General features: G+C 39.4%; 3 protein-coding genes across 5 annotated transcripts; 2 read left to right on the top strand and 1 right to left on the bottom strand.

The window, feature by feature from the left end:
- Positions 1-4,107: 4,107 nt before the first annotated feature.
- ercc3 (excision repair cross-complementation group 3) lies at positions 4,108-13,742 on the bottom strand. The gene is made up of 15 exons (XM_079339844.1): positions 13,561-13,742; positions 13,031-13,230; positions 12,231-12,467; positions 12,027-12,076; positions 11,799-11,934; positions 11,218-11,388; positions 10,586-10,790; positions 9,992-10,306; positions 9,447-9,631; positions 8,374-8,576; positions 8,179-8,275; positions 5,695-5,812; positions 5,466-5,584; positions 5,179-5,328; positions 4,108-5,061 (listed from the first exon to the last, which is right to left on the bottom strand). The coding sequence occupies exons 1-15, from the start codon at positions 13,586-13,588 to the stop codon at positions 4,927-4,929; spliced, it is 2,349 nt and encodes a 782-aa protein (XP_079195970.1). The 5' UTR covers positions 13,589-13,742; the 3' UTR covers positions 4,108-4,926.
- On the top strand, positions 12,785-22,282 carry LOC306821433 (general transcription factor IIF subunit 2-like). Of its 3 annotated transcripts, XM_079339847.1 has the most exons (10): positions 12,785-12,791; positions 16,901-16,989; positions 17,565-17,638; positions 17,855-17,879; positions 18,368-18,506; positions 19,750-19,803; positions 20,455-20,536; positions 20,686-20,785; positions 21,266-21,409; positions 21,533-22,148. In XM_079339847.1, exons 2-10 carry the CDS (start codon positions 16,924-16,926, stop codon positions 21,653-21,655), a joined length of 807 nt encoding a protein of 268 aa, XP_079195973.1. In that variant the 5' UTR covers positions 12,785-12,791; positions 16,901-16,923; the 3' UTR covers positions 21,656-22,148. The 3 variants fall into 3 exon arrangements, with proteins under 3 accessions (XP_079195973.1, XP_079195972.1, XP_079195974.1); XM_079339846.1 differs by lacking the exon at positions 12,785-12,791 and having other exon boundaries at positions 16,825-16,989; positions 21,533-22,282; XM_079339848.1 differs by lacking the exons at positions 12,785-12,791; positions 19,750-19,803 and having other exon boundaries at positions 16,826-16,989.
- On the top strand, positions 14,173-16,577 carry gpalpp1 (GPALPP motifs containing 1). The gene is made up of 7 exons (XM_079340182.1): positions 14,173-14,384; positions 14,529-14,646; positions 14,726-14,824; positions 14,920-15,184; positions 15,297-15,461; positions 15,567-15,671; positions 15,776-16,577. Exons 1-7 carry the CDS (start codon positions 14,300-14,302, stop codon positions 15,992-15,994), a joined length of 1,056 nt encoding a protein of 351 aa, XP_079196308.1. The 5' UTR covers positions 14,173-14,299; the 3' UTR covers positions 15,995-16,577.
- Positions 22,283-22,322: the final 40 nt, after the last annotated feature.

Here is a 22,322-nt window from a genome sequence, read left to right as displayed (position 1 = left end):
CGTCTCTTGAGAAGGGAGGGATAACTCTGTATTCGGATGTGGGCGTTTCTTCCCCCCCAAAAGCTGCTGAGTTCATTGTTTCGTTGGAGAAGGTGTGTACTTCGTGCCAAAACACGGTTACGTCACAAGACTCAATCAGACTACACGTGCACATAATGCTCATGCTCACAATGGATGGAAGCTAATTTGACCACATGAAGCCAAATTACATGTTGACATTATTCAGCAAACAGAAAAGTGGAATCCTTCCCACAGTCTGGATCATATAGGCCTAAACTAAGGCACACATCATCAGCTGTTTACTCTTATGTTTGAACTTGAGTGTTTTGTAAATGTTTATAGTCATATTTTATGAAATCATGAGAGACTGTATAACATCCATAGAAAGTTATAAACATGGAGCTCATAAAAGCTTGAGCTACACGTGAATAAAAATAAATTCTTAGAATTGAAAGACAATTAAACCTCTCCCTATAAGATACATGGTATAGTGTTCTTTAACTGGAATGAATTCATCTTTGCTTTTGAGCTTATGATGACCTTTATCCTCTGTCTGGAATTCATTCTATTTATTATTTTTTTTGCGTAAAAGGACCTTGGACAATATTTAACATATTTGTTGACATTTTATGTTAACAGCTATATGTTTTTAAAGAAAGAAAAAAAAGATGGGATTAAAACGGACAGGTGAAAGACGTGATACTGTAGCAGCCTTGCTGAGGCCTAGAGAAGGCTGACAGGGCAGACACGTGGGTAGTTTCCCACACTCACCATTTTGGCAGCTTGCACAAGGCAACCAGCTTCAGATGTTGTTCTTGGCCTCTTCTTGAATATCTAATTCAACAATAGCAGAAGACCCCCAACCAGTCGCCCCTCTCTTAGTGCCAAGTCCAAAAAAAGCTCAATGTTTTCTTTCCTCTTAATCTTTCTGGGGGAAAAAAATCTTGCAGCTCCTCTTGCTTTAATTAGATAGTAAAATGGAAATGTGGTTCAGTGTACCCAGTTTACTATTGTCACCATTCATTTCAGCAGGAACAACCACTGTTTTCAATAGTTTAACCATAATTAGGTGCATTTGAATAATTTCATGCTTCATTTTGCCATACACTGTTTTAAAAATATTTGAATTGTTAAACTCACTCTGGTCTGAGTAATCCATCATCGAGGGAGGTGTAGATCAAAACAATTATTATTGGGAAGTCAAATTGACCAGGATTCATTCCCTATCTTAATCTTCTCTCGTACATTAAGGTCTGAACCTTTGATACCATTCACAATGTCCATCTTACAGTACCAAGCAATGCCAGCATATCAGGATACATTCCATGGACCAATTGTCATAGTCAACTGTACATTTACAACCACAGTGAGTTCAAATGAAGTCAGGGTAAATAAGTTGACTCAAGCAATGCTTTAATATTTAACATAGTTCGCAGTAAACTGATTAAAGTAATCTGAGTTTATAGTACCATTATCCACCGAGGTTAATGTGTGGAAGAATGTGTAACAGCAGGATAAAGATAAAAGGATATTTGATTGGGATCGAAGTGTTTGCTTCAATATAAGCATCTTGAGTTCCCTCATTAATATAGTGGAAGTACAGAGAGGTAAATAATCTATAGTCAGTTGACCTGAATCACTGGTGTGTGCTCCTGTTTACTTTGAGGACAACGGCAGCTATCAGTCCATTCTTCAGAAATTGGTGTTGGGATAATATTAGAAGTTCTGATAAATCTGCATTTATTCTCTCTGTTCATTCGGTCACAGATGTGAGGCTATGACAGCAAACAGAGAGAATTGTAAAAAGTGAACAGTTGAATCTTGTCATTTGTCACCACATCACATATAACAGTCATATAACAGTTTTACACAATCACAATCTTATAATCTTTTATACATATCTTTGTTCACAAAGAAATCATTTGTTCACTGAAACAGTGCTGCATCTCTGGGTCACAGCACATGTGAGACTAGGCCAATTTTCTGGTTTAATACCACAAGACTCACCTCTGCCAATAGGGCTCTTTTAATGCAGCCATTGTTCTGCAGATCCTCTCTGTTGGCATCAAATAACTTCATCCCAATTAGGAAGTTGAGGTCCACAACAAGAGATCTGGATCAGAAGTCTTTCCTAACCAGTGTGGAGTGAGACCCATGTCTACCTTGAAATACTTCTGATCAAAACATGATTCAATATAAACATGTTGCCATTTTCTGTATTTTACCATTCCACACTAGTTTTTATTATTATTAGAAACAAAGAGATAACTTTTAAAGTTTTCCATTATGGCTTACAAAATGGCAAAAGAAAAATTAAATTCTTTCTCCAGACACTAAAAAAAACATTTCTTAAACACTACATTCTTGAAAAGAAACATTTCCAGTATAACATATAAGTGAAAACATCAGGAGCAGAATCATTTCTGCAGATTTTGTTGTTTTTTAATGTAAAATGTAGCCACGTGACCTCAGACGTAGCCTCAGATTCACTTGACGGGAAAGTTAACACATTAGCTGATAAGACACATTACATAAGAAAAATTATTCCATTCTGTGACCTGGAGATGATCTTTTGCTCCTCAGAGGCTAAATATCTACACAAACAGTGCATATGAGGTTACTGCTAACAGTGTGAGTAAATAATGCACTGCTTTAATCTTAATCGTCATTCAAAGAAAACTGGTTTCAGTAATCTGGGTTTAAATGCTTTGTTTTCTAGTTAGCTGATGTGAGAAAGAATGTGTAATTGCCTTCAGGATTTAAGAAACAAATAATATAACAATGTGCCTCCTACTGGCCATTCAGCATGGTGGCAGATTGAGTAATTATAAATAGTAAATGTATTTTTGATTGCCATGTTTTCCTTGGAGATGTACTGTATATGGTTTTAATCTTTGGGTTACATTTGAAGCTCTGGTTTTTAAAAGAAAGTGAGCGAACACAAATGTCAGACAACATTCAGATAAAATCAATATTGAAAGACTCACTTTGTTATGCAGGATGTTACACGTCTAATTATTACATAAGAATAAAAAGGGACAGCTAATTGCCTTACACCATACAGCCACAAAAATCAGCACACATTATTACAACCTATGGAGTCTATTTACAGATGTGAGTTCATGTATTGGTCATATGTACAGTATGGTTCCCTTTTAACTATATTGAGATGACTCACCTCTGAAAATCGGACTTTGGCAATGTAATCATTAATCCACATTTGCAGTTCCACCCAGGTGGCCTCTTACATAGCTATGGTCTGATCGGGAACAAGGGAGTCAAGGTCTTTTGTATCCCCTCTGACCAACAACACAGAATTATGCCTTAATTTCATTAAAGAAAATAGTGAAATAGTAAATCCTATAAATGGAATGGGTTTTGACAAAGTTGATCACGCTAAGAAAACACTGATTAATGTTGGATTTTCAAAAGAAAATTACCTATCAGCCAGATTTAATATGTACAGACTGATGCTTATACTTCTATATTCCTTAGTGTACCCAAGAGTGTGCCACAGGGATCGATCCTGGGTCCAATATTATTTTTGTAAATTCAAAGGTTTTGTTTGGCTTTTTGTAAATGCAACTTTCTTTAATACTATACAACGTAACTTAAAATTAATCAACTTGTGATGTATTAAAATCCAAAATTGAAGACACTGAGCCCCAAGTTGCCATCACCTTTCATCACTTTGAGATTAGTCGGTTTGTCACTTTAATAAATGTCCATTTTAATTTAGGATTCTCTGTCAGTGCCAGCAGTAATAAAAATGTGTAAATGTTTTTTAACTTGCTCATCTTCACAAATCCATACTGTTCTGACAATAAAGGGGCTTTTAAGTAACCTGCTCACTCCATTTGGACAATAAATCATTAAAAATGTTGTTGATTTCTAAACAATTTTATGACATTAATTTTCTTTTGTCTCAATAAGTTTGGTAAATAAACTTTTTTTTGCCACACTTTCACATGTAATACACTAGTGCATATATTAACTTCAGTGTAACATTAACTTTTAAGAATAGAAACATGTTCTTTTCATATTCTCATGCTGTAACTGATGCTAATAAGCGTTCTTGTATGGCTCATAAAGAAATAAAGACACATGTTGTTTTCAATCTTCGGTCTTTAAAGAATCAGATTTTTCTTGTACAAAACACATTAAGCTTCAGGAAAATTATAGACCCCCCCTTTGAAATAATTCAAATAAGCTTCAAGGAGGATATCAACATCTACAGATGTGTTGAAAAGTAGCTACATTTGTAAACATTGGTAAAGTCACAACCTAGTAAATAAATGTTTTTCTTTACAAGACACAGTTATCTGTGAAGAGAACATAAACATCAGATACAACTACCAAAATGCTTTAGAGCTGATCTTTACCCTCTTAAAAAGCTATTATTGCTGTCCAAATATTCTGGTACGCATCCATTCTCATACCAAACAAACTTTTGTCTCTGAAATACACTACAAACAGCAAGCAAACACTTTCAAATGTGTCTGATTCGATAAACAGTGCCTAACTGTTTTTCAGAACAGGCCATGATTGCTCTGCTTTACTACTGTAACGTGGCACAGCTGACACTTAGGAGGGAGTTTCCAAAGCAGATAATCAAAAATCTGTGCATATACAGTAAGTGCTTGAGAAAGCTGGATGTGAGAGCTTCGAAATCATCAAATAGAGCAGCTCAGTCCTGCAGACATCACTTGCTATAATCTTAACAACACCTTTATTACCAGTTATCAAGAAGCAGGTACAGTATGTGACCATAAACTTCAGATAATGTCATTCAGGGTTATCACAAGTTACTGCTCTGTTCTCCAGACCAGCTGGGCCTTCTGTACATGCTGCTAGTCGCCTGATGTGCTTTGTTGAGCACCAACTTCTGAGCGAGTCTCTTATTTGCTGTCTTTTAAGATAGTGAATTTACTTTCTGAAGCGCTTGAACAGAGGATGAACGCCTTTTGCTAAAGCTGATTTGCTTCCTCGACTTTGATACTCCATGTAGACAGTGTCGTCTGCACCTGACATGGAGCTCATGGTGCCCGTTCGCCTCGAGAACTGTAAAGGAGAGAGGGGGAAAAACTGTGAGAAAACTGCAAAAACACAACACCTGAAGTGTAAGCATGCACAAGCAATCATATAGATTTAAATCCCGAGTACGGCTAAAATCCTCACCTGTGGCCGTGCCCCCAACTCCCCTGCAACAATTTCTTCCTCAGCATCCAGGTCTGAAGCAGCCAGGACCTTCTGAAGCAGCTGCTGCTGGTCATCTCTGGAGGAGAACATTAGGTCCTCTTCATCCATTCCTGCTAGCTTTGTGATCACCTTTACCAAAAAAACAGAAGGACATTTTTTTTTTTCAAAAATGGGATAAAAAAACACATTAGTGGAAAATCTTCTGTATTAAAAGGATTAAATAAGTGGGGTGATTCTGTGACGAGGAAATTGTGTAGAGGACACACCTTAAAGCTGTAACCCTGGTCCACCAGGAACCTCTGCCTCTTGGTGGAGTAAGCCATCTCCTGGGTGTCCTGGGACACCAGTGAATAGAAGTATGCATTGTACTCCTCTGCTACCATACCTAAAAGAGCAGACAGGTGCAGTGAGAGGAGCTGTGTTTGTTCAAAGATAGGATGTCATGAAAAAGAAATGTCTGAACATGGGAATGTGTCTCTTTGAAGACACACTCACCTTTCTTGGCTCGTAAGACTCTGCCGAGCCTCTGGGCCTCCTGTCTGCGAGATCCACCGTGGGAGGAGATCTGGATCAGAACGTTTGCTTCTGGCAAGTCAAACGAGGTGTCTCCAACCTGATTGGTGGATTAATTAAAGATGTTTTAGAGCTCTAATGATGACAGAATGATGTATTTCCAGCATATAAGCCAACTCCATTAGTCTCTGAAGCCTCGAAGAAACGTCGGGAAAGTTTATTTCAACAGAACTCTTTATTGTTAAGTGTCTACGGCTGTGGCTCAGTTCTTGTTCAACTTTGCAGATAGTAACTCATTTTTTGCCCAACACTTGAAGCCAGTCCTGCTTAGCTGTTTTTTTGTTTGTTTAAGGTCTCGGTCTTGTAGTGAAACAAATATTCTTTTAAACGTGTTTGTGTTGCTGTATGCTCCAAGCTTCATGCCAGGATTTCCATGTATTTGAAAGCATACATTAATCCTTCTACATAAACAAGCTTTCCAAGAAACACTAGCAGTCACAGACGCTGGTGGCCTTTTTAGGAGGACGGCTCTCTCCATTTCCTGATAATTAAATGAACACAACTCCAAGGGATATTCAGTGACCTGAGTTTTTTTTTCTTGTATACATCCCACCCTGACTGGTGTTTTCCACTAATCATTCCATTGACGTGGTTGGCATGGTCTTTTGTCTTCATTGTATAGGTTTTGCTAAAGTAATGGCTTACCAGATGTTACATGTATATTTATGAATAATTCAATTGAAACCTTTTTACCAATGAAGCTGATCTCCATTTAAACAATAAGCTGACTTCTTAAAGCATCTGGCTGTATTAGGTTTAAGTAGATTTTTCACAAAAGAAGAAAAAAAAACACAAGAGCAGTATACACATCACTGTACTAACACTGTACTAAATGGACTTAAGCTTGTATAGCGCTTTACTTGTCTTCTTTTGGACGCGATCTCACTGACAATCAATATCGTGACGTGTTCAAACGTGATTCAAGCCCAGTGTCACAGTTTTGCGTACAAATAACACAACATTGTAATGTCATAAAATGCATACGCCAAACTATTCTAACCTCTCCCAATCCCTTTTCCTGACCATAACCAGTCGATATGTGTTGCAAGGCGTATCATATGCACGCAAAATTGCAATTTGGCGTATGCATTGCACGACATTACATGTGTTATTTGTACGCAAACTGTGAGACTGAGTTGCTGATTCAATTGGTCCAATATTTTATTTCAAGAAATCTGAAGCTTTGTTATGGTGATAATTGGAGACAATCGCAACACGAGCACAGAAACCAGGGGGAACGCGCTTCACACTCCTGTATACAATGTATATGCACACACTGAGTTCAGCTGAGGTCTCTGTAGACAAGCTGACTCTGGCACTGCCTTAATTAATGACTGTTCTCAGTAAACTGATTTGAGTAATCTGAGTTTATAGGATTTGCATCAGACGGGTCTTAATGTGAGGAAAAATGTGTAAAAGCCTGCAGGATTAATAATAAGAAGATCACCTTATTGTAATCAAATCGTTTGCTCAACGTTGCTCTAAATGAGAAAGAGTTTGACGTTGTGAGAAAAAGTCAGTCTATACAGCATAATGACATCATAGCTAATGCTTCTCAGGAATCATCTTTTACAGGGGTTTGAATTTAAAGGTCAGAATTAACAATGACACTTAAGAAGAGAGAAACTTTGATATGCTTTTAAGAACTGTACAGAGAAGATGAGGGATTAAAGAGCGTGGCCTCTGATTTATAATAAGAGAGCAGTGAGGACACAGGCCGTTCATATAAGAGACAGCCTAGCTTTAACCCACTTTAGACCTGTTCACATGAGCAGAGGCTCCAGTCTGCAGCACACTTGACTGAGCTACATTAGGCTTCAATATTAAACAACGTTTTTGTTTTTTTGCCTCTACTTCTGCCTACATAAGCACACTTACTCCCTCCCTCAGTTCTGAGATTCAGTGGCTTAAAAAACACTACATTAATAATCCATCAAACCTGGATCAGTACAGCTCCAGTAATAATTAACTGATAAACATGTAACTGATGCCCTGTGTGGCAGGTTGATTATTGTCCTGACGTCCGTGATTATTTCCTGTTTACTCCTCTGTAGTGATTGTGAGCATTGGGAAAGCTGCAAGTCACCACACACAAACATTTTAGAAAATATTTATCGGCCATTTAAAATTAGCTCACAAAAACCTTACACATGGAAAGTTTCCACACCTTTATGCAAACAGAAAGGCGGAAAACACATTTAAATGGCTGATGGTTATTATAGTAACGGATTTTAGAGGCTGCTACAGCAGCATCAGCACCCTCACTTCCTGTGTCCATTTTAACACACATGCAGAGGAGGCAAATGAACGTGCACGACCCCTACTGGTAATATGTTGCAGCTTGCAGCTGAATGAGTTCAGTCCACGCTATATGGAAGTCACTACAGTACACATTGATTGCTTTACCTTGGAGATGAAAATTGTGTTGATCTTGGGGTTGTGTTTGAAGTTCTGTAAGATCTGCATGCGTTCACCTTGAGAGGTTGGCCCATAGATGTAAGGCCTGGAGAGAGAAGTCAGAAAGTGGGATGAATTGCTTAAATCTTATCAGAAAAAAAACAAACAAACCTCAAAGTGCCACTCTTTTTGCAAACTACTTACTTGTTGAGGCGAATGGCGTATTCCTTCAAGGCAAACACGTTGTCAGCAAAGACAATGATCTTGTCATTGCGCCGCTCGTGAAAGCGAATGAGAAACTGGCAAGCACGGAACTTGTTGGGGTTCATCGTGTAAAAGAGGATGCGCTTCTTTGTCTTTATGGCAACATATTCTCTGTAAAACTCTGGAGACATTGGGCACCACACCTGAATCACAGACAAGAGAACACTGATCAGATGGTTTTATCAAAGATAAACAGGCTCACTTGGAAATGTAGTAATGTTAAAGCTGTTATAAAACAAGAGAAGGAAACTGTACTTTTTGACACTTATATGCAATCAAACAAGTTTAAACTTTGAAAAATGATGGACTTGGATGACCTTAGACAGCACAAGACAAAAAAAACGACAACAAATGTGTGCAGAGAAAACATTAAACAAAGCTCTCTCTTTTCTGAAATCATGGTATTTGTATCCCTTTCTATTTACGTCAACTCCCAGCAGGATCAGCCAGTTGTTCCCGTCCCACCTGCAACTGGGTGAAACGCTGAGGTCAGGCTTCTGACTGGTTCCAGGAAGATGGATCGTACAGTCCAAGTCTAGCCTCTCTGGACTGGCTCACAATATACTTAACACGATTGCATTCCTGAACAGTCTGGTCCCGTCCTACACAGCTGACCTGCTGGGTCCTCACATGAACTCCAGGCCCTCTTAGATTATCTGATGCAGGCCTCTGAGCAGCCTTTCACTCCAAACTTAGAGCTGAGTGGAAGGAGCTAAACATTTTTGGAACAACCTTCTTTCCTTTCAGAACCGGTCCCCCTCTCTTTTAAGACCCCTCGAGACAATTTGATGTCTGCCCTCAAAATCGACTTTTAAATAGAAGCGTTTGTTTTATCTTGCCCTGAATAGACAACCTGTTTTTCTTCATGTTCTGTGTTTTGCCGTTCTTGGTCTTATTCTTTATTATTGCTTTGTAATGTTCTTTTGTGCATTGTACTGTACTTAACCCTATGACAGCGGTTCTTAAGTAGACTTGACTTCTCTTATTTTCTCTTAAAATACTGCAAGACTCACCTCTGCACACTGCACTTTGGCAATGTAGCCGTTGTTTTGCAGCTCCATCCAGTTTGCCTCGAATAACTTTGGTCCAATCAGGAAGTTGAGGTCCACAATCTTGTCATCTTCTCTGACCAGTGTGGCAGTGAGTCCTAGTTTGCAGTGTGCTTGGACAATGGTCAGTACACGGCGAAACATCCTGGCTGTAGAGAAAGAAGAGAATTATCATGTTTAAATCAGATCCTTCTCACCAGTGTCTGCATCTGTTCATTACTGTAAATATTTCTGTTTACATTTTCAGTCCAATCACAGTCCACCTATACCGCCATTCCTCTTTGATATATTTAACTTTGTAATTTTGCCTTTTAAATGTTGTATTTAATTTTGACACTTTGTTTTCTTCGAGTCATTTTTGTTTACCTGCACTGTCGTTCATTTGCTGCTCTGCGTGCCTTTGATTTGCCCCGCGGTGACAAATAAAGTTTTTTCAATTTAATCTATACTTGACTGAAAAAACTCACAGCAGTAAACATTGAAATGTGAAGTTGTCTGATGTGTCTCACCAGGGATAGTGTGCACCTCATCCAGGATAATGAGTCCCCACTCCTGGCTCCTCATCCACTCCATGACCCTCTCAGCCTCCCAGGAGCGTTTGGTGGTGTGACCGAGCATGGAGTAGGTGCTGATGGCCACTGAGCAGCCGATGGGCTTGTCTTTGGCGTCCGAGGTGAAGCGACAGATCTGAGAGTCATCGATGGTGGACCACATCTTGAACTGAGCCTTCCACTGCTCCACTGACACAGAAGAGTTACCTAACACCAGGCAGCGTTTACGAACCGTGCACGCTGCGGTCACACCCACCAGAGACTTTCCAGCTCCTGGAAAAGGAAAGGAAAGAGACACACATTGAGACATCCACTCTTGTGTCATACAGGAAATGTAAGAATAATAATGGGGAAAAGCAGTTAGGGACTTTGGGTTGGTAAAACACTGAAAAAAAGTGTTAAATGGAATACGGAAATATTTGTTGAGCATTTAATTTTTTTATTATTATTGTTATTATTTTATTTTGAAGGTGCTACAATTTCGACATTTCAAGATTGTTTTTTAAAATTCTTTCTGTTTCGACACTCCATGTTCCAAAGCAGCTGTCTCACCGCAGGGAAGCACGATGACCCCAGAGCGAGCGCGTCCATTTCCAAACACCTTGCGCAGACTCTTTTCCTGGTAGGGCCGCAGCACAGCGGTGGGCTTTAGGTCTATGTTGATGTCTGGGTTTACTGTATCATTGCGAAAGTCATACTCTGCCAGGAGGGGGTACTCCAGCTGAATGCATCGCTTCTGCAACTCCTCAATCATCTCCTGCACCAGATGAGAGGAGAAGAAGACAGCTGTGAGTCACACGTGGAAATATGTTTAAAGCTTGAAACAAATCCACAGACCTTTAGTGGCAGCTTCTTCATATAGTGATCAAAAATCTGTTTTCTTTTTTATTTAAAAACAATAAGACTGCTTTAGTTCAATCGTTACAAATTGTGCACAATCACATGTACACTGCTTACCATCTAACAAAGCATGCTGTAATTATTATTAGAAGGTTTCCATCTTCCAGGCGCAGCTTGACAAAACTCTTAGTTCAAGGCAATAACATTTAAATGGATAATAAGGGAAAATCTCAACTAAGGCGAAAAATCATATAGAAGTCGAAGCTTGAATATTTTTCTAGCAGAAATATTAAGTATGCAGTGGACGGCAAATCAGCACCAAGAGATGAAATTAGAAAGTGTACCTGGCGAATCTCAAAGGACACAGTCTGAGTCTCTTCCTCCTCCTCCTCTTCTTTATCCATCTGCTCGTAGTAGCTGTAGATGTCCTCGGGGACCTGCTGTGTTGCAGCCTGTCCATCAGCAGGCTGCTCGGAGGTGGAAGTACTTCCTTTGTCCTGAGCAGACTTTGAGATCTGTCAGAAGAAGACACACAGAGACACATAATGAAAACAGGACAACAGTTACAACGCATATTTACAAAACCTGACATTTTATTGCTTTTCAATTAGATTGTAGTTTGTTTTACAATTTCAAAAAAACTAAGTTCAAGGCCAAATACCTTAGCGCTCTTTAGTTTGCAGCAGAGGCCCCTTTCCTAATTTCCATATTGTTTCAGTGCATAGACCCTCTCTAGTTTAAAAACATGTAGTTGTGCTGCCATCTAGCAGTAGCTGCATGAGCTGTGCTTTCATAATTTAAAGACCTCCTCTAGTTGTTAATACTTCACCAACAATGTGTCATATACACAAAGGGACAATTCAAGCAATAGTAAATCTTCTTTAATATGTCGGTGTGTCAGTTAGAAAAATGGCGGACAGCGTACTGCAGACTTGCTGTGAATGATTTCGGTAATAAGCTCTGTATCCGCTCCGTCTGCCGTGCGGAGACGACATTCACGGATCACATTGTCCTGCAGGAGGCGCTGGATCACATCAGGGAAGGCACTCTCAACAAAATACCTGTGGGTGGAAGGGCAGCACACTTTCAGAGGAGGGCTGAGGGATGGTTCATGGTGGCAAGATGGAATGAAAGGATGTTGAAATGACTTTACCTATTGTGCTTCAGTACCAGCTTGACTTTGCCATAGCTCACTGTGCAGAGCTGAAAAGAGAGAGACAGATGGATTCAGAGTTGATAAAAAAACCACACAGCTATTACACGAAAAAATAATTATTATTAATTAATTTGGGAAATGCTGCAATAAATGTTCACGTCCCCTTCTTTCCTCAACAAAATGTTCGCCTCTCATTCAGACCTTGATGAACTGCACGATTCCATCAGGTACGGACGTCTTGCTGAGTTTCTGCAGGTACTCCACAATATCAGAGGTCTGCAGCCCCACACTGACAGCTGCATACAGGGAGTAGGCTGTCAGCTTGTACTCATGGACATGAATAGGCCGGCACACTGGCTCCGCGATGGCCACCAAGAAATCCTGAGCATACTTGTACACTGGTGAGAAGGCTTCCAGAAAGATGTGTCCATCTGGAGCCTGAAAGAGAGAGAAAGAAATGCAGAGGATGAGAAGGAAGACATTCCTTATTTGACATTGGTTCCAATTCATCTTTAAATGTTTCCACTTCAATTTTCCCTTTTATTTAAGACCTTTTATTTTCTTGTTCCCAAAACCAACAAACAAATCAGCAGACTGGCATTTAAGTATAAAGCACCTTCGGACTGGAACAATCAACAAATAAACTCACTTTACCTTTTTAAGAAAGCACTACTGCCTTTTATTTCTCCTTACAAAAGCATGCTCCTGCTTCTAATGGGAATGCCACCTTGCTACTTTAATAATATATCGTTGTCTTGTTGATTGTATAATATGTCATGTGTATCTACTTCTGATGGTTTTGTGAGGGTGCTGTGGGTTTACAGGCGGGATATGTGGATATATGGGTGAGCAAGAGCCTTTATGTGCATATATTGTATGTAACTGTGTCTGTATTAAATTGTCTCTTTGTATTTGACTCCCTTGAAAACGATATGGATCATCTCAATGGGCTGTCCATCATGTGTAAGATCAAGAGGATCAGTAATCTGAACACGTCTTACCACCCAGAGGGGGCGAGAACCATGATCATTCTTCAGCATCATCTGAGCACGGTAGTCTTTGGCTCCATACTCATCCAGCTTTGTACTGGACTCATCCACTTGTTTGCCTGCTGCAGCAGGTATGGCCTCCTGAGACTCGCTACCGGCTACCTCTTCTTCATCTTCTTCTTCCTCATACGTACGCTTTTTGGACCTCTTGTCTGCAGCCACACAGTGTGAGTTAGACAATCAGAGACAAAGCAAACAAAAACAGATGAAGACGAGGAATAAACTCCTCACAGTCGTGAAAGAAGATTATTATCACAATGACAGGATGGATCTCTTATTAAACATCACAGGGTAAATGCACATGTGCCTGCGTGTCCTATTACAGACATATACGTGAAGGATGTAATCATATTAGTAATATACTATAGGCTAACTATGGAAGGGATCAGTTGTTCACTTCAGGGACATTTGGGTTTGATATCCACTGGCTCATTGTCCTGATAAAGCTAACTGTGGTTCAGATGAAACTATTAACAACTCACCCCGATCTCCTTTGTCCTTTTTACCCATTTTAAGGTTTCTTTAAAAGATCATATTTTTTCAAAAGATGTTACATCTATCTTTAAACTCGGCCCTCCTTGTGGTCCTCACAGACCGACTGGGTAGCATAACAGAGAAGTTGCTACGCCACAATACCAACTTCAAGTAAGATAGAAATAATAACGAAAGAATACTTCCGGTGACAGCCTTCAAAATAAATGTCTAAGAGAAACATCATTTCCGAATCTGTTTTACAGTCTATTGTTTCTACCTAAGAGTAACATTTCATTGCTAAATTTGTATATTCAATAATATCCTTTTCTAGACAATCTGAAGCAATAGTGGAATTTTAAATGCAGAGTAATATTCTTGAAATGTCTTGCCAGTTCTAAGTTATTTCTGACATTAGAAAAGTCACATTTCCGCTTTATTCTACAATATCCAAACACATGACACGGCATGATACGATTTACACAGCAACAAAAACAAGCACAAAGGGGTGAGATGCAGTTATATTGTTTTGAGCAATAAAAAACGAGAACGTGTGCTTTATTTTTGCAGTTCAATAGCACATTACCGGATTTAATGTGGCTACCTTCAGGTACCTTGACAAAAAACCCCCATCGGCGAGTCGTTGTTTACTTCCTGTGTGAAAGGTCAAATCATATTCGAGGCGCCTCTATTTCCCCCCAGTTAAATAGAAATGTGTTAGAGCTACATAATTAAATAGAGATTTTAGATATGTCGTCTGATAAAGTGATCGGACCTGCCTTACCCCCGATGTTCAGAAAGGAGGAAAGCGATGAAGACTCTGATGTAGAGGGATGTAAGTCAGAATGATCTTTTGTTAGACCCTGTCCGTCAATCTAACTATATAAGAAAGTATTAAAGTTATGAACATTGGTATCAAGTTTCTTTACTCCTGGTAGTTAATAGGTTGTTTTTATGTTCTTGTGTCACTCTTTGTCAGTCTCTGGTCCTGCTTTACCTCCTGGTTATAAACGAGGAGGACCGTCGAGCTCCTCGGAGGACAGTGAAGAGGAGGTGTCCTTCAAAAGAGCCAAAACCAAACACACAGCTGCAGAAGAGTAAGCTCTATAGCAATCAATGCGTTTTAAAATCAAGCTTCCCAACCAACACAACAGTAAACTTTTGCTTTTTGAACAGGGTGGAGAAGACAAATTCACTTGAGGAAGATGATGATGATGGTTTCTTTGGACCAGCTCTGCCACCTGGATTTAAGAAGCAACAGAGTTCACCAGAAAGGTTAACACTAAATGAAGTTCAAAAAAGAAAGATGAAATGTATGCCTGAACTCTTATGATAGTTATGAAAACTATAACTTCATAGTGTTCCCTCAGGCCACCCGTGCTGGGACCCGCTTTACCTCCCGGGTTTCGCAGAGCAGCATACGATGACGACGACGATGATGATGATAACAGTGAGGATGGAGAAGATTTCCCAGGGCCAGCACTTCCACCAGGCTACAGGGCTGAGTCATCCAGCAGCGAGGGAGAGGATGAAGATGTTATTGGCCCCATGCCATCCAAAGGACCTATTCAAAACTCGGTGGCACTGGACTTTGAGCGAAGAGCAAAAAAGATGAGGGACAAGCTCACAGGAGATGTGAGCCACATTTATTTCTCGTAAAGCAGCATCTAGTTCATTGAATACATGCAGACTGAAATCTTAACAGGGATGTGTATTATTGTGTATTATTATTTGTATGTGTAAATAGGAGACTCCTGAGGTTCTGGCGAGAGAAACATGGATGACAGAGCTCCCACCAGAACTGCAGCACATTGGCTTAGGGGCTCGAACCTTCAAGAAGAAATCGGGTCCAGAGAACAAAGATCGCTCCATTTGGACAGATACGCCAGCAGACCGGGAGCGTAAGATCAGGGTAGTTAATTTATTTTATAAACGCATCTTTTTTCTCAACATTTTTCGCTATTCTAAAATCAATGATTGATTTTATGTGTTTTTTTCTCTTTTTCTTGACCTGAAGGAACGCCTTGAACGAAAGGAGAAGGGTGAAGAAGAAGTTGATGACAATGGCCCAAAACTCTCCAGGAAGGACTTGGAAATGGCAGATAAAGTTTCTAAATATAATGTAAGTTGTGTTACCTCATTGTTTTTGTTTCCTAAATGTCCACACACACAAGTCATGGCAGATCTGATAAAAGACTAAACTCGCCCCCCACTTCTTGTTGTCAGGAAAAAAAACGTGCTGAGTCTCTGATGAGTTTGCACTCCAAGACAATGAAGGAAAAAGCGAAGGAGAAGGCTGACACGCCGGTGGAGAGGAAGCCATTTGATAGGGATGCAGATCTGCAAGTGAATCGCTTCGATGACGCGCAGAAGGAGCGCCTCCTCAAGAAATCTCAGGAACTCAACACACGTTTCTCCCACAGCAAAGATCGAATGTTCTTGTGATGAACTCTCTGCTTCTGCTTCTGTTAGAAGCCTTTTTTTAAATAGGTGACTATTGTCTAAATTGGTGACATTTTCTTACGTGGTTTGTACAATATGGACATTGGTTATGGATACACTTGTGTTTAACACTTTTAAGTAGGAAGTAACCAAAACGAGACTAGGTAGGCTACAAAGAAAAAATAGATATGTTACCAACTTGGATGTTTACAGGAGATGCTGCATCTTTTATTTAGTGAAAAATATTAAAATACACATTTTCTTTATTCCTTAACAGCTAGGCATGCTTCTTTTTAAGTCTTAGATGATCACATGTTAAATTCAGCTTGGTTTATATTGGATCACATCTGATCAAACGTTGTTTCCATGTCTTAAAATATAAATAATTCAGGGATCAATGCTTAATATTGTTTTAAGGCAAATTACCATGCATAATACAGAGTGAACCCACGACAGAAGCACATGATAGAAGATAACCAATGTTGTCCAAGTGTTTATGTTTTTCAGGAAGTATAAAGGTCTGTAGATACATAAATGTGTGATTGATCAAAGCTGCATTAAAGCATCTCTCCTTTTGTTAAATGTTCTCAGTGTCCTGTCAAAATTCAGACTCGTTAATTTACATTCATTTCATTTGGCCTACAGGATTGAATATAAGTTTCAAAACGTGTGTACACACATGTATACAGTAATCACATGTGTTAAATTTCTTTGACTTTGAATAAAAATAACTTTTTTAACCTTCGTGTTTGAAATTCTTGTTCCTCCTCGTTATTTACGTTTTGCGTTTACTCTGAGAATACCTCACGGCAGCGCTCAGGATGAGCTCGCGATTGTGTATTTTGGACCTTCTGAGTAGCCGTAGTTCAGTTTTCTTTACGTACTGTATGTGTGTGGCTGTCTTATTGAAAGACAATATTTTATTATTAAAAATGTCAGAAAAAGGAGAAGTGGATTTAACTGGTGCCAAGCAGAACACTGGTGTGTGGCTTGTTAAGGTGCGTGTATATCTTTTATAATGACGCTTGTTCGAAGAGTACGGCAAGAGTAAACAAAACATGCTTGAAGCTAAATTAGCTTAGCATCTAAAGCTACAATGAAAGAAACCTTATGCTGGAGTTAAGTAAGTTCACTTGCTAACTTCGAGCCAACCAAGTTAATAAATCAAAACTATTTGTAAGAGTGGTTTGTCTTAAAATGTATCAACACCACAAAAAATGAACTAAAGGTTGCAGGACATACAATCAAAGCTTCATTAAGATTTAGTCTGAAACACTGAGGATGAAGAAACGCTCTGAAGCGCCAGAGAAACAATATATAATAACAATAAATAACTGTCTACACAAGCTGAAATACAGTACAGTGGATAGTATGTTTCTTTAACCTCACAGTACTGTGTGAAAAATGTACCACTGAGATGAGAGAGTTACTCCACACTCAGGCGTTAACTCATTTAATAAATAAACATAAAGAAGCAGGACTTATAATGATTTATTTTCTTTTAGTTTGTACATTCATTGTATTTCTATTTAAAGTGGAGAGACGACACTGACTGTGGTGTTCCTTCATGCAGGTGCCCAAATACCTCGCTCAGCAATGGGCAAAAGCGACAGGCCGAGGAGAGGTGGGAAAACTTCGAATCTGCAAGTAAGTGAAAAACAACAAACCATTGTTTCGATGTAGTTTGTGTGAAGGAAGAACTAAACATTTGCTGATGAAGGATCAGATTTACATGTTTGGAAAAGGGTAGCTAATATGCAAGCTGTGTTGATGTTGTTGTGCATTTCAAGTGAATTGGACGATCACATTATCCATGCCTTTTAACTCGTGCTAACTGTGCTCATTATTTTATTTTTTCTAAAGGAAAGGAAACTTAGGAAAACCAGAGGTAAGTGATGTCATGAAATCTTACTTCTCAAACTATTTATCTAATTATAGTGAAGTAAGGGATGGATGGCTGATGACCCTCAACATCATCATATTATTTGAGTTTGGTTTGGGGCAAGTTTGTACTTTCATAAAGTAAATATGTTAAATATTGCACACCTCAGAGTTCATTTAAACTGACATTTTAAACAGCTTGGAGCAGTTTAAGGCCTGGAGATGAACATTTTGAGATATATTAATTCGTATAGGTAGCAGCATGGGTTACATAGATTGTTAACGATAACTGTTTCCTTTTTTCAGATGTCCAAAAAGAAGCGTGGACGGTTTTATGATGAAATCTGTTGTTTATAACTTCTTATAATTGTGACTATTTTAGTTCATTTTCTGTTTTACATCATAACATTGGACTGAAAACGGGTTAATGGCAGTTTGTTTAAAAGTAAATAAAGTGGCTGGTCAGCTTACATGTTTCCTACATATTCTTTACAGGTGTCTTTCACTTTGAATGAGGAGCTGACTGTGATTGAGGGCATAGAGGATAAGACGGTGTCCGCACCTCGTGAGCACCCGTTTACCATGCAGTCAGTGGGAGGTCAGACACTGGCTGTCTTCACAGAAAATTCATCGGGTGAGATTCTGCTTTTTATTTTTGAGCCCAGCAGGAAACACCTTCTTTGAATGCCTCAACAACAAGTTAAGGCAGTCACTAAAATCTACTAATGATGTTGTTGTGCTGTTATGTGAAGTTTATTTTCGTTGTCCAACGGTAAGTTCTGTGTGATCAGGTGGTGGAGGCGCCGCTTCTGCGAGTGTTTGTACAGCTTGCTGTCTTCATGCAAAGTCTTTCCCTTGCCTGCTCGTGTCTGTGTGTTGTGAACTCTTACCAGGATGAGGGTGTTCACAGTCCCAGCACAGTACATATAATCAATGTGCTGATCATATGGGATATGTGCACACTCACTGGAAAACAGAAACGCTGTCCTGTTGAAAATGTGTCTTTGTCCAATCAGATTGAAGTTTCTGTCCCTGTCTGTTTATAAGCGATTTCTAGCTTCGGTGTTTGACACTCTGTCAGTCAAACAGTGTGTGGTTTAACTTTTCCAGTAAATGATCCGGCACAATGGCCCCATTTGGAATTAATTAACATAGAGTAGATTGGAATCAACTCAAATCATTGCTGAATTTGGAGCTGATTTGATTTGTGCATGCGGTTTGGTTTGAATTTCACCGCCCTCGTCTGCCCTCTGAATGTTTTTTTGTTGTTGTTTCTATGGGTGCTGGTGAGCTTGTGCTTCTGTTCTTCCTTTGCAAAAACAGTTTTTGTTTGTGTGGATGTGCGCTGTATAGCTAAAATGAGTTAACATGTTAAATATATACTTTTTTTCCTATGCAATAAAATACTCTGTTAAACGGTGACCTGTCTGAGTAAGCAGCTGTCAATGCAAAACAACTTTAAGAGATGAAGTAGATTGACATACATCAAAAGTGAGAGTTTATTTTTGCTGCATTTTGAGCAACTTAACACCTACCTAAATGAGATGTAATACTGCAAATAAGATGTAACCACTTAGTGTGTGTGTGCTGTGCATTCTGTAGATTTTTTTTTTATGAGTAAATACTTGGGCAGCCATGTTGTGGTTATGTATTTGTTTTTAGTTGGGATGAGGTATCTGTGCTTGTTTGTCATACGGGCTTGCTTGCTTTGCTCTTGCACACACGCGTGCCCCAGTCAAAAATTGGGCCAAGATGCACTGTGTGATTTGGTGTGCGACTAAACCCTTGGGTGTGGTTCTTACTGTTCGCTCCCCTCCTCCCTCCGTCCTCCATCCCCTGTATTTTCATGTTTACCATCCCTCCCTCCCTTCCTGTAGGCCAGTCAGAAGAGAGATCTGATGGCAGCAGCTCAGGGGCGGGGGCAGGCCCAGGTGAGTCCAACGTTTCACCAGCCAGTGACCAAGTTGCACGAATAAGAATCAGACAGTGTCTGTTAATTTTTCAATATTGTGTTTTTAGTATCACAATAGAAACTTTAATACATGCTTCAGACAGTGCATGTATTGACACCAAAGCTGTAGACACATTGTCCTCAGGAATCACCCAGTTCCTACTCAAACATGATGGAGCTTGTGCACAGAGTACATTGCCTTCAATGAAAGATGGAAATGAGAGCATGTGGTCAGAATGGTTGACACTGCACACGTGCAGTGGGCCCGCTGCTCCATATGATGGTTGTAATATGAGTGAAGTTGTGATATGTTGTTGGCATGAAAGTTCAGATTTGGATTTTAAACGTTAGTTTAGATGACTTAGAGATCAAAGTGGATGAAAATGATGGGAGTATCAGAAATAGACATTTACCTTTTCACTTTAGGAGTAAGCCTGGACTGAACCACATTCATTCACTAGCAAAAGCAATCTACTGAATGTTGTTCAATTTGTTTTGATTCCAAACATCCTTTCTGTCTTACACACATGTAACTGCTCCTATTTCCTTTCAGAGGGAGTACACACGCATGAATTATGCATTCACACACACTGTATTTACAGTGGGGTTTTAATGAAGTCCTTGTTTTCAGATAAAATAGCCCTGGAGGGAGTGGTGGTGCAGAGAGCAGAGTGCAGACCTGCTGTCAGTGAAAGCTACATGAGACTGAAGAGGTGACTATTCTCCGTAGTTAGTAAACATGTCAGTGTATATCCTCGTTTCATCAATTCATCATGTCCTATCATCTTTGTTTAAACACAACGGTCACATTTGTTCAAAATGTTTTCCACAAAAGCTACACAAATTGTTCTTCCTCTTCCAGGTTACAAATTGAGGAGTCCTCTAAGCCAGTCAGGCTGTCACAACAGCTGCAAAGTCCAGTCACCAACAACTACAAACCTGTCGCCAACCATACATACAATGTAAGAAATACACCCCATACCGGAATGCTGTTTGATTTAAGGCGACGAAGGTATGGAGATAGCCCGGGTTCGAATCTGACCTGTAGCTCGTTTGCCGCATGTCCTTTCCAACTCTCCCTGGTTACAGTTATGAAAGTGTTCAGGGTATTTTATTTGTGTCCAATTTACCTAAGGGTACAAATAAAGTAACATAAACCTTACCATAAGTTTAATAGTCGGTAGAAATATTGTAGCTCTGATTTGACAGTGTTTACAGGACATTACTGCAGAGCTCCTTTTAAGTTAGCATCTAAGCTAATTTCTAGTCTTCCACATTTACGTCCATACAAAATAGATGCATCAAATATGGAAGAAAAGTCCTGTTGCTTTTTTCACAAAATGAACACCAGCTGAAGGAGACTCCTATAAAGGTGTCATGTACTGGTGTGGATGTGTAATGTAAAGGATACCTGACCTATGTTTGTTTCCTTTGTGCTGCAGCTCGACTATGAGAGGAAAAAGAAGGAGGAGGGCAAGAGAGCCAGAGCTGACAAACAGCAGGTGTTGGACATGTTGTTTTCTGCTTTTGAGAAGCACCAGTACTACAACATCAAAGACCTGGTGGACATCACCAAACAGCCTGTGGTAAGACCAGAGGGCCAAATCAGGGCTTTCGTTTTTATGACTGAAGTTCGCTGTAATAACTGCGGGTGAAGTTTTTTTTTCTTGGGGGAGTTTAAGTCTTAACTGGTTCATTTCTTCTCTCAGATTTACCTGAAAGAAATCTTGCGTGATATTGGCATCTACAATGTGAAGGGAACGCACAAGAATACCTGGGAGCTGAAGCCAGAATACCGACATTACCAAGGAGAGGAAAAGACTGACGAATAGTTTCCAAACCATGTGATGGGGGTAACTCCCAAATCAGACCTCGGTTGGACCTGTTGTCTGATTTCTTTACATCGGGCCTCAAAACACTGAAAACAAGGTCAAGCAGGTGGCGTTTTACAAAGTTGTATCTTCTATTTTGTAAAACACATTAGGAAACAAATTGAGGTTTACGCTGTCACAGCATCAGCACAACCTCAAGGTAAAATTAAGTATTTGAAATAGTTGGGCCATCCATCAGAGGAAAAGGGACATCGCATTTTAAAAAGTAAAAGTTGTGCTTTTTAACATTTTTAATAGGTTTAATGTTGAAAAAAACTTGTAGGATGTGTTGCAAGGAATGATCCCCTGGCGTTTGCTGAGATTTGTTTTTTAGACTTTTTTTAAACTTATTTGGAGAGATTTGACAACCATGAAAGTTTCAGAATCACGATGGAAAATTAATTCAGCCTGAAGTTGTGCTGAAAGTATCTGAAGACTGACGATGTCATTCTGAGTATTTTAACTGGTTTACCATTTGACTGCCTCATGTAATAAATGTTTGAATAGAAAACGTTTTGTCTTCCAGCTACATGCCTCAACATAACCAAAAAGCAAATTTGCAGATATTTTAGTTGCATCGAAGAGCCAAGAAAAGAAATGCATGTAAAATATTGGGGCTAACATTTTT

Source organism: Symphodus melops (genome assembly GCF_947650265.1).
Source record: "Symphodus melops genome assembly, chromosome: 3".
NCBI classification, from domain to species: Eukaryota; Metazoa; Chordata; class Actinopteri; order Labriformes; family Labridae; genus Symphodus; species Symphodus melops.
The sequence above is the reverse complement of the archived record's forward strand: the minus strand, read 5'-3'. Positions and strand labels throughout refer to the sequence as shown.